Source organism: Mustela nivalis (genome assembly GCF_964662115.1).
Source record: "Mustela nivalis genome assembly, chromosome: 12".
NCBI classification, from domain to species: Eukaryota; Metazoa; Chordata; class Mammalia; order Carnivora; family Mustelidae; genus Mustela; species Mustela nivalis.
In genome coordinates, this window is record NC_139031.1 from 93,830,055 (window position 1) to 93,842,797 (window position 12,743).

General features: G+C 38.6%; 1 protein-coding gene across 1 annotated transcript in view; it reads left to right on the forward strand.

Moving 5' to 3' along the window:
* The window catches only part of SPMIP7 (sperm microtubule inner protein 7), a 59,303-nt gene that overhangs the window by 3,353 nt on the left and 43,207 nt on the right, over positions 1-12,743 (forward strand). The window contains exon 2 of the mRNA XM_082692520.1: positions 5,415-5,512. Within this exon, the coding sequence (XP_082548646.1) occupies positions 5,415-5,512 (98 nt within the window). The remainder of the gene's footprint in view (positions 1-5,414; positions 5,513-12,743) is intronic.

The following is a 12,743-nucleotide window of genomic DNA, read 5'->3' on the forward strand; positions in this document are numbered from 1 at the left end:
CCTCTTTTTATAAGGAGAGTAATCCTATCACGGGAGTCACACCCTCCAGATGGTATATAAACCTAATGCCCTCCCTAATACCCCCAACCTTCAAATGCCATCACTTTGGGGGTAAGTGTTTCTTTTTTAAAAAAAAAAATAATTTATTTGTCAGAGAGAGAGGGAGAAAGAGAGAGCATGAACAGGGGGAGCAGGAGGCAGAGGGAGAATCACGTTCCTCGCTGAGCAAGGAGCCTGATACAGGGCTCGGATCTCAAGACCTTGGGATCAGGGCCTGAGACAAAGGCAGACAATTAACCGACTGAATCACCTGGCCATCCCGTAAAAGTTTCAATATGTGAATTGGGGAAGGGGAGGTCCATAACAAGCCACCATTTTTAAGTGTATGGCTCATTGGTAATAAGAGCAATCTTCACCACCGTTCACCTCCTTAGCACTTTTCATCTTAAAAAACTGAAACTCTGTACCCATTAAATACTAACTTTCTATGTCCTCCCCTCCTCCCAGTCCCTGGCAATCACCATTTTACTTTCTGTCTCAGAATTTGGCTACTCTAGAAACCTCACGTAAGTGAAGTCAAAAAGTATGGGTCTTTTTGTGACTGGCTTATTTCACTTAGCATAATGTCTTCATGGATAACAATGTCCATGTTGTAGCATGTATCAGAATTTCTTTTTAAGGCTGAATAACTTTCTTTTTTATGTACATACTACATTTTGTTTATCCGTCCGTGGACACAAGTTGCTTCACATTTTGGCTATTGTGAGTAACATTACTATGAACAAAGGGATTCAAATATCTTTTCGAGACCCCACTTTCAGTTCGATGGGGTATATACCCAAAAGTGGAATTTCTCTATTACATGGTAATTCCATGTTTAATGTTTTAAGAAACCACCATACTGTTTTCCATAGTGGCTACTCTGTTTTGAATTTCCACCAACAATGCACAAATATAACTCCTTGCATTCAAGGGATAAACCTCACTTGGTCATGGTGTCTAATACTGTCAATGTGCTGTTAAATTGTTTTTTAGTATTTTGAGAATTTTTGCATCAATATTTACTAGGGATATTGATCTGTAGTTTTCTTGCAGTGTCTTTTTCTGACTTTGGTATCAAGCTAATGTTGGCTTCATAGAACAAGTTTTTGATTATTGATTCTCCTTATTAGTTACAGATCTGTTCATATTTTCTGTTTCATAATGATTCAGTCTTGGTAGGTTACATGTTTCTAGGAATCTATTTCATCTAGGTTATAGAATTTGTTAGTGCACAGTTGTTCATGGTACATTCTTATCCTTTTTATTTCTGTAAAGTTGTTAGTTTACAAACTCAAGAATTCTTTGGGTGAAATCCAAAACTGGCCCTCATACAAGGAAGGCAAAGAGAGAACAAAGAAAGAGGCAGGCCACTCCAGATGGGTAAGTGGCAGGGTTAATAAGCAAGAGAACTTATAGACAGGTCTTGTCTTGGGCAGCTACAAGTAGATCTCTACACCTGGCCATTGGAATCCTAAAAGTTTATATAAGACCTTCACAGGGTTCAGTTATCTATACCATCCAGATGGTCTCAACAACATCTTACTCTGGGCTACATTTTAAAACAGCTCCTGCTGGGGGAATGGTGGGCAGAAGGTCCATCTGAAGGACAGGGGAGTGGATGAGAAGCCCCCCATGCCTGAGTCCAGTTCACAGGAAGTAACATCCTCTTGATGGCCTCCTCCAACAAAAATCATTTGTACTGTCCCCTTTATCATTTGCGATTTTGGTTTATTTAAGTCCTCTGTTTTTTTCTGAGTCATCTGAGTCTAGCTAAATGTTTGTCATTTTTTTTTTATATTTAAAAAAACAACTCTTGATTTCATTGATTCTACTGGTTTTTATTTTTTCCCCTTCTCTATATTGTGTATATCTACACTGCTCTTTATTTCCTTCTTGCTAGTTTTGGGTTCAGTTTCTTTCTTTTTTTTTTTCCATAGTTTTTTAAGTTATAAATTTAGCTTGTTAATTTGAGATCTTTTTTTCATTAAGTATTTATACCTACAAACTTCTCTCTTAGCTCTACTTTTGTTGAATCCCATAATTTTGTTGTACTGTGTTTTTGTTTTCCTTTGTCTCAAGATAATTCTTAATTTTCCACAGGATTTCTTTGGTTGTTTAGGGTATGGTATTTAATTTTCACACATTGGTAGTTTCATTCCATTTTATCAATTTCTACTTTGATTCCATTGTGATCAGAAAATACACTTTACATGATTTCAGTCTTTTAAAATTTATGAAGACCTGTTTTGTGGCCTACAATATAATCTGTTCTATAGAATGTTCCATGTGCATTTGAGAAAAATATTGTTTCTACTTGGGTATTCTGTTGGATGAAGTGTTCTGTGCATATATTCTGTGTCAAAGTATTGTTTGACTCCTGTATTCCTTACTGATCTTTGTCGAGTTGTTCAATCCATTACTGAAAGTGGAGTATTGAAGTCTCCAACTATTACTGTAGAGTTACTTAAATTTGGTCAATATTTGCATCATATATTTTGAAGGTCTATATTTGGTGCAAATAGATAAAGTAGAAAACAGAAAAGTAGAAAAAAAATCAACTAAACCTGAAACTGGTTCTTTTAAAATAACAAAATTGACCTACCCTGAACTATATTGAGAAAGAAACCTCAGAGAAGACCACTAAAAACAATATTGTAGATGTTGAAAACATGTATTTCTAACCGTTAGAGGAGAGAAAACACACGAATAAGAAAATAAACATAGAATAGTCCTTCAATCTTTCTTTTAAGGTTTTGTTTCTTTAAAACTACTTTACGGAAATGTTTTATAATAAAAATAATAGGGCCTATGGAAAAATACGTTTTATGGCAACTGTTAAAAACTCACTCAGTTTCATCAGATACACACAAAACCAACTCACGATGAAAGTATCACAGTCTCAAACATGTTAGATCTCTAGTACGTGAAGAAATGGTACGGTACTTTCCTTGACAAGGGACTTGACATTTGTTTGGTGGCTTGAGAGTGGTGAAGTGAGATTGTGGATGACGAGGAAGAGGGTGTGGCTCTCGGTGGCTCTCGGTGGTTCACTCCTTCCTGTGTGTTCCTGCCACCCTCCTGCCATGAGATGAGGTCTGTTTCCTTCCCACACTGATTCTGGGCTCTACCCTATATTAGCAACCATGCTGCAAGTGGAGACTTTTTTTTTTTTTTTTCCACATTGGGATTGGGCCCCTTGGGATTCCTTCTCTGGATTCAGTCACTATTTTGTGAAAAATTCAACATAGGCCCATAAGGGAAAAAAAAAAAAAAATAACAACAACAATAACAAGTCACTGGTCAGGAAGCCCAGCTCAGATCCCTGGTAATAGTCAACACCCACTCACCAGCCAGTGAGTGAGATAATTTAGGACATCTTGAGAGATCCCAACCTACACCACATGACATAGGAAACCCTGACTAGCTTCAGAGTCCTGGGAGACAATGAATGGTTGTTTTAACATACTAGCCTTTGGGGGGCTTTGTTTCACACTGTAGATACTGAAACGAGGTAATGGAAATGGCATCATCATACTCAAGAATGAATGTCCTGACCCTGGGGTGCTTAGCTGTAATCTGTTGTCCTGTTCCCTATCTCCTACTCTGGTTTAAATATCAAGTCCTAAGTTCTGTTTTTTTCTCTATTTTCCTCTTTTTCAAAGCTGTTGCTGCTGTTGGAGGGTAGTCTGCTGGAGGGTTTCCTTCAGCCAGCTGGGTCACAGAATTATCCTTATTCTCAAAATTGAAATAATCATGGGATTCAGTACTGCCTTTCTCACTTTGCCTTGATCTCTTGCTTCTGCTTCTATATTTTCTCTTGTTGCTGGTGACAAAGACTTAGCAGCCCAACACAAAATCCATTTACTAGCTCCTGGTTTTGCGAGAAGACTGGGCACACTCAACCAGTTTTCTTTTTTCTGTTTTTTTTTTTTCAATTAATTTAATTTTATTTTTTTAAGTGTTCCAAGATTCATTGTTTATGCACCATACTCAGTGCTCCATGCAATATGTACCCTCCTTAACACCCACCACCAGGATCACCCAACCCCCACCCCCTCCCTTCCAAAACCCTCAGTTTGTTTCTCAGAGTCCACAGTCTCTCATGGTTCATCTCCCCCTCCAATTTCCCCAACTCCCTTCTCCTCTCCAACTCCCCATGTCCTCTGTGTTATTCTTTATGCTCCACAAGTAAGTGAAACCATATGACAATTGACTCTCTCTGATTGACTTATTTCACTCAGCATAATCTCTTCCAGTCCCATCCATGTTGATATAAAAGTTGGGTATTCGTCCTTTCTGATGGAGGAATAATATGCCATTGTATACATGAACCATATCTTCTTTATCCATTTGTATGTTGAAGGGCATCTTGACTCTTTCCACAATTTGGCTATTATGGACATTGCTGCTATGAACATTGGGGTGTAGATGGCCCTTCTTTTCACTACGTCTGCATCTTTGGGGTAAATACTCAGTAGTGCAATTGCAAGGTCAGAGGGTAGCTCTATTTTTAATCTCAACTGGTTTTCTATTCAGGATCTAACCACCCAAACCTGCAGTGTCTGGGGGAGTCCACTTGAAGCTCATTTAGAATCCAGTTCCTTGCATTAGAGGTGTCCGTTTCCTTGTCTCAGACAGCCAGGGACTCTCTGCTCCTGGAGGCTACCGATGCTCCTCCTCACATGGTCTCCTCCGTCTTCCAAGTCCACAGTGGGGTGTCGAGACCTTCTCAGACTCCGACCATTCTGACTTCCCCTTTATCAGGGTTAAAGCAAATATTATCTTCAGGAAGCTGTTCTTAACTTCCCACAGTCTGGCTGGGCTAGTATTCTTCCTCTGCACTCCACCAGCAGTTGGAGCACAAGGATTAGAGTTGCTACACGACACGAAATTATCTACAAATGGGACTATCTTTTCCATTTGTTCATGAGCACCACAAAACCGGGAACCCCTTTCCCTCTCTGTGTGTGCATCTACTTCCATTTACAGCACAGTAAATACTTGTTATAATCTGTGTGCCGATTTGCTAGTGTCTTAGGACTTCTGTCATTAGATACATTTTCTGCCTAGTAACCGACTCCTTTGTGTTGCGTCCACCCCCAATACACCCACATGCTCATCTGCAGATTCGCAGTACTCAGCAGACCTCTTCAAGTAATGAGTAGTAACAACTGCACTGCTACGATTCCCTAACATGCATGTTCCAGAGCAATTCGGTTCTCACTGTTAATAAAAGTTGTTACATAATCCATGGACATGTCAGATAATATGATACAGTTTAGCTTTCATGTAGGAAGTATTTCTGGTGGAACAACAACAAAAAAAACCGTTATCACGTTTTTAACCCAACACACATAAATTTTTGTTTTCAGGTTGGACAAGCCCGCTGAAAGTCACTCCTCTACCACCTCGTCATGAAGTATGCTCAATCAGTCACATGTATGCCTTTGATGAAGAATCAACGTGTACGGTGAGATTATCTGACCCAATATTTGTAATTAGTTTCTTTGTGCCTCTGATATTTGAAGCCCTGCAAAAATTAGCTGCCGTTCATAAAGTACTTCTTCTGTGCCAGGCACCATGCAGCCCCTCACAGTGATTGCGTGGTGTGTCTTACCTTGCGCCTTCCTACAACCAGACTATGGGGAGGAGGGCGTGGTAAATGCCAGTAGTGCCCAACCCAAGTGTCCTTTACTGGCAAGGGCATACTCTTCTGGTAGCAGCGAGTGGTGGCCCCTAAATGGCAGACGACCAGCAGCCCGGAGGACAGCACCCTGCCACACGGTCCCCTGAGACTTTGACCCATGGCCGACTGACTTCCCTGAGGAAACCTGTAAATCTAAGCTGAGTCCTGCTGAGACCACATTGTCCCTAGTTTCTTGTCCTGGTTCTACCCCGCTCTTCACCTAGAGTGCTCCTAGAGTGCACAACTTGAGCAAAAATCGTGTTTCTGTCCCTGCCTCTGGACAAGGTGGTGCTGTTATCTCCACTTTGAGAAAGCTAATGCCCAGGGACGTTAACTAATTGACTTTAAACCCCACAGTAAGTATGAAACCAAAATTTACACCTAGGTATCTTTCTGAACTTAAGCATTGTGTTAATGACCCTTTTTGTATGTGGATTGAACAGTCTCTAAAGTCATGATAGTTAAATGAGTTGAAGACCTTGATGGATATATAGATATCTCAAGGTTTTCCTTTGAAAAAAAAAATGGCTTTATTTGGATATATTTCATACACCACAGAAATCATCCGTTTAGAGTGTCCAGTGTTTTTTTTATAAGATACAGTATTAAGCAATGTCACCATAATCTAATTATAGAACATTTCATCACCCCAAAAAGAAACCCCATACCCATTAGCAATGAAGTTATGAATACTTTAAGGAATCACTTCCCATTTCTTAAGTCCGTTCCAAAAATTAATCTTCTTGTGAATTTATCTGTGGTTGGAGTGTTAGATTTATTTCTAATCCCCCCCCCTTCCTTCACAATTTCCCATTCTAATTTTCCCACAGAGGGGACTGGAGAATACCTACCCCAACCAGCAGCCGTACCATACAGTACAAGAATATGGAAAAAAAACTCATTCAAAATACATGTCATCAATGCCTCCTTTATCAAGATGCCTTCCACCCATGCCAGGGTTTTCTGATTTTCCTTGTCTATAGATTTTTTCTTTATAAGAAAATCTTGGCCTTAGAAATAGGGGTAATTTGGCCTATTTTGAGCTATTCCAACCTCAGATAAAATGCAGAATTTTGTCACCAGGGTAAAGAAAATGTGTACTTAATAGTTTCACTTATTCTATCTCCAGACTTTTCAAAGAATCCATTGCTCCTGCAGGCAAGTCCTTTGAGAACAAATCAAAGTAAACATTATAAGAAATTGAAGGCACTGGTGCCTTTTGTTTTTCATGTTAGCTGCAAATTCATGGCAAGTCTCCATGCTTTATCTAGTTATTTATTTTAGAGTTGGAATATTGAAGTACGTGCTTGTCATGCAAATGCTTACTCACAGACTTATTTAAATTTAAAATAAGTTTAGACTTTTTGTTACTGAAAATAAATCTGGATATTTTACTTCTTGTAGTGGAAGTTTAACCAGGTAAATGGGACAATGCTTGCAATGGAAAACAACTAGATTAATATTTCTTTTTTCTTAAAATTTCAAAAAGCTAATAATGGAGAGAGACATTACTAGGTCAACAAAAAGTAGGAAACTCTAAAAATTAAGCCTCGCACCCAAGGCCACTTTGGCCACACAGGAATTTACCATTCTAGAAGGGAAAACTACAACTTTGAGTTGGATGTTGTGGTCTCATAGGTGTAAAAGATCAAATGTTGGAATTGATCTCTGAAAACAATCCACTGCTTTGGGATGAATGCCTGAAAGCTTGCGGCTTAGAAGAAAGGCTAGATCAATAGTAAAAAAGCCCTTGAGCAGATTAAAGCCTGGCTTGGTCCAAGTAAATGAGAATACTTCGTGTCTTGAACTGGCATTAAGGGAATCTTAGGATGCTGTCCTTTCCAGGATGCAGACAGACACAAAACTTCTTTGCAGAAAGATAATGTCTTATTAAGCCTTAAATTATTTCCATCAATAACTTTTAAAATATAATGTCCGGTATACAACCAACGGTAGCTAAACATGTAAAGAGAAAGAACACCGTGACTCAGAATCAGCAGGAAAGAGAGAAAACAAAAAAAGACCCAAATTGATTCTAGACATTGAAGATATGCAAGGAGAGAAAAGATGAGTTCAGGGTTTCTGTAAAGAAATTAAATATTTAAAAATGAGGAGTTAAGAAATTGGGGGGAGAAGTAGTTCCAGAACGGAAAAGTATAACAAGCAAAGACCTGGTAAGTGCACAGTGCAGCAGATCTGACACAGAGAATTGGGGGATTGGTAGAGAAATGAGGAAATACCATTTAGGATCAAACACAAATACACAAGAAATGGAATAAGAAACATCAAGGATACAGTGGAAAAAGAAGAACATGTATTTACTCGAAATCCCAGATGTATAGGAGAGTAGGACAGAAGCAACATGCACAGATGCAATTACCATATCCACCATGTGCTCAATTCTGGGGTTTCCTGGAGGGTACCCTCACATTCCCTTCTCTACACTGGGAACTAAGGCCCCACAGAAGCACCACATACCACAGCAATGACAGTCACTGTTCATCCCAGCACCAAGGAAAGTGGCAGCACAATTTTCAAGAGAGCCAAAGCATGGAAGACACATGAATGGACAGAAATAGGAAACTCCTGAAATTTTTCACATTGTTCATGGTAATTGCATGGTTTAGAATCTGGACTCGGCCGTCATCTTTTATCAGCTCTAGCAAAATGTGAAGAAATTCTAAGAAGTTGAAGCATTTATGATGTTGACTATGATGAAGGATCTTAATGTGAATGATGTTAAGGTTTTAGGACATAAAGGAAGATGTCCTTAATGTCTTGTAACCAAACCTAAGAAGTATCTAGCATCAGTAGGTTCCCATTGAACCAGATTCCAAGATCACTAAAGCTGAAGTCAAATAGCAAATTTAGCCCCTCCTTTATGAAACAGCACACACTAAACATGTAGAGAACAGAAAGAGACAAAAGACACAGCCGCAAGAGAAAAGCTATTATAAGGATTGACTTTGAGAAAACAGTGTCAATGATACATTTCTGAAAACAAACGTTTCATAAAGAAACTGAAGATACATAACATACAGAAGTGGCAGCCTATAAAGACTAATCAGGAAGTGGAAAAAATGGTGTACTGAAGAAAAATCCAGATGCCAATGAAAGATGATGCTATGATACCTATGATCTACCAAAATGATGATGACCAGTGATATGAACCTCCAGAAAAGGGGGAAGCCTCCATTTCAGATATTGCTAGAGGAGACTTAGACATGGGTGCAGAAGAATTAATGGTCGCCCTGTTGAAGAACAGTAAGAACACACAGATTTCAGAATCTTTGTCCCTACAAGAGGAAGACCGATCTTACCCACACATTATCCAGCAACCGTATTAATGCATTATCCACAGGACACAGGTGATTGTGACAGATCTTGTGAATCACTGAGAAGGGCACAATAGAAGATATTTTATTTTTTTAAGATTTTATTTATTTATTTGGCAGACAGAGATCACAAGTAGGCAGAGAGGCGAGCGGGGGGGGGGGGGGAGCAGGCTTCCTGCTGAGCAGAGAGCCTGTTGATTCGGGGCTCGATCCCAGGCCCCAGAGATCATGACCTGAGCTGAAGGCAGAGGCTTTTCCTGCTGAGCCCCCCAGGCACCCCAATAAAATATATTTTAAATGAATTATTGCCAATTCTGATTTAGTATACTTTCTACAAGTGAAAAATTAATGGGACTTTGCTTTTCTGCACCCCTTCTTTTTGACAGTAGATCCATTGGTTTTAGTTGATTCTTGGTTCTGTCTCTAACATGGCTCTTATTATGACTTACATTCACATGTGATTTTCAGAGAAGATACAGAAATTACACTGATGATGTAGCAGCAGTTGATTTGGCAAAGATTCAATACTTATTAGGATATAGCATTCAGAATATTAGGTGGATTGTTGTCACCTCTACGCTAAACATAGATTTCTTTTTTTAATCTGAAAAGACACTGAATTATCTGTTCACGACTGTTACTGATCAGAGTCATTATAAACTGTGTGACAATTAACAAGAAAACAGGACATTGGTAGATTTAGTATAGACAAAACTAAATATAGTAGAATAACAAAGCACAATTAGCAAGTTGACCTAATAGATAGATATAAATACACCTTTTTGCAAGGACCATTAATAAAAATGGCCACATACTGTACCATAAAACAACCAGAAATTTTTCAAATATATATATTTTTTAATTTTTGCCTTATGTATTTGTTTATTCTTTTAATTTCAGTGTGATTCACATACAGTGTTATATTAGTTTCAGATGTATAATAGATTCATCAGTTCTGTACATTTCACAAATATCTTAAATCATACAAATATGTTCTTTGACCACAAGACAATTATGACAGATCAGAACATCCTAGAAAATTATGTATTTGGAAATGTAAAAATATGTTTATGAGTGAGTAATGGGCCGAAGAAAAATCATGAAAGAAACTAGAAAATTACTTGAACTGAACTATAATAGTAATATTGTAGCAAAATCTGTGAGAATGAGTTATAATAATTCCTAGAGGAAATATGTAATCTGAAATGAGTATAACAGAAGGAAACCTAAAAATTTAAGAACTGAGCAAGCTAGAAAAACATGGCAAAATCAATTTTTTTAAGCTGGAGGAAGAAAATAATAAAGATAAAGTAATAAGGAAATGGAAAACAAATGGTTTTAAAAATCACCAGAGCCAGAAGTTAGTTTATTGAAAAAAATTGATGAATTTCTGCCAATGCTGTTCAAAAGAACAAACAAATGTAGCAGTTAAGGAGCCAAATGTAATGGCAGCTCCATAAAACTGCTCCCCTACATGGCCTTAAAAGCAGAATAGGACAAGTATTAGCATACAAAAACTCTCAACATATTTAGAAGAGAAATACTAAACTTCAAATTACTGCAAGTTAAAAGAAGAGAAAGAAAACAAAAAACCCTAACAAGTCATACTTTGAGCCCTTAATTAATTAATTAATTAATTGGTAAATGAGGACAATCTTGGGGGGAAAAAAAAAAAAGGCATGGTAGAGAGAAGTCACCCTAGGATTCATCTAACGACCACGGACGGAAGATAAAGCAGACTGTCAGTCTACAGAGAAAGAATTGAAAAGCACACCTGATTTGAAGTGGCAGTTTTTCAGCGGCACTGATGGTGTTAGAGAAGTTTGAAAGAAAGAGTTGGGGATGCCTGGTGGCTCTGTCAGTTAAGCGTCTGCCTTTGGCTCAAGTCGTTCAAGTCGTGATCCCAGAATCCTGGGGTGGAGTCCCTTATCAGGCTCCCTGCTTAGTGGGGAGCCTGCTTCTCCCTCTGCCTGCAGCTCCCCCTGCTGTGCCCTCTCTCTCTCTCTCTGACAAACAAAAGAAAGAGTCACCGTTTGGAGGTGGGGTGATAAAAATAAAAAAAAAAAAATGAGGGAAAGAGGAAAAACCAATATTCTAAAAGCCAAAAAGAATGAGTTGAGCGGAAGTTGCACAACCCTCCTGTAACAATTATCTGCCACAGGAAAACAACTTATTAGAGAAAGTGCTGCACTTTGCTACACTGACAGAAGGGGGCAGCATTGAACTAAAAATAGCTCAAACCACACCAACCCCATCAAATGAATGGAAGAGAACTGGATAAATCTGTTCCAAGAAATAGTAACAAAACAGAAAACAAGAATCAAAATACGTTAATGAAAATAAGAATCAAAAGAAGAGCCAAATACTTTAATAAGAATACAAAACACCAAATCAACTATAAAACAGAAGAAAACTGTACTATAATATTCCAAACTGAATACATGTTTCAAACAATCATTTGAGGATATGAAAAGCTGCCTTCACACAGAAATTTAAGAAAATAAATCCAAATAAAATTGACAGTGAAAAAAGTGAAAGAAATAGAAATTTCATTCAGAAATTAGGAATTACACTGTACCCAAGGGAAACGAGATTCAAATAAAAATTTAAGGAGGAACGGGGGTACCTGGATGCCTCAGTTAAGCGTCTGACTTCCGTTTCAGCTCGGGTCATGATCTTGGGGTTGTGAGATCGAGCCCCGCATCTGGCTCTGCACTCTGTTCTCCCGGTCCCCCACTTGCACACTTGCTCACCTCCTCTCTCTCTCTAATACAAATAAATCTTTTAAAAATTTTTAAACAAGGGGCATTGAGGAAAAGCAAGAAAACATCCAGCAGAAGAAAAGAAGATGGAGAATCAGTTAAAAATACCTGAGTGAAACTGGTTGAGATGGAAGAAAGGCAAAAAGAAACTCTCTCTCTATATATAATATACATATATATATATTATATATATATATAATCCCCCAAGGGAAAAAAAAGAAAAGTAATGGTCAGGCTGGAATTAGTTGGTTCAACCAGGGTCTGTGAGCCTTGCACCATTGACGTTTTCAGCAGGATTCAGCTGGATCAATTCTTTGCCATGGGAGACCATTGTGTGCAATGTAAGGTCACAGGCAACATTCTGGATGCTAGTAACATCCTTTCTTCCTTTCTGGTGGATGAAAGTCCCTCTCCGAAGCTAGACAAAAGACAGCAATGTAAACCAAAAGAAAGTTCAAAATAAAATTTTAAAAAAAAAATTAAAAAAGACATTAAGGAAGCAAAGGACATGGAGTATCAGCTGTTCCATCCACTTTTCTGCCTTGAACATATAGAAAATTGGACAAAATAAGAGAAATGATGGTTTCCAGACACTGGACAAAAGGTAGTGAAGGACTAGAATGTCTAAAGGAGGGAAAATAACCATGCAAACCCTGCGTTTCACCAACTTACTGCCTGGAGGCAGTTTCTGAGCCAGTCGTGGAAGCGAAGGCCATGCCTTCTTGAGTTGGGAAGACAGGGATTGGAGTTCGGAGCGCCCAAGGCATCTGGAGTTTTAAGATTGGGGTTCCAGAAAGGAGGGAGTTGCGGAGCCAGTGCTCTGGAGAGCTGGGGAAGAAAGTGTGTGCATCTGCGAACACTGATCTGTAGACTGACAAAAGGAAACTGCTGAAATGGAGGAAGATGTTCTTTAGAGGA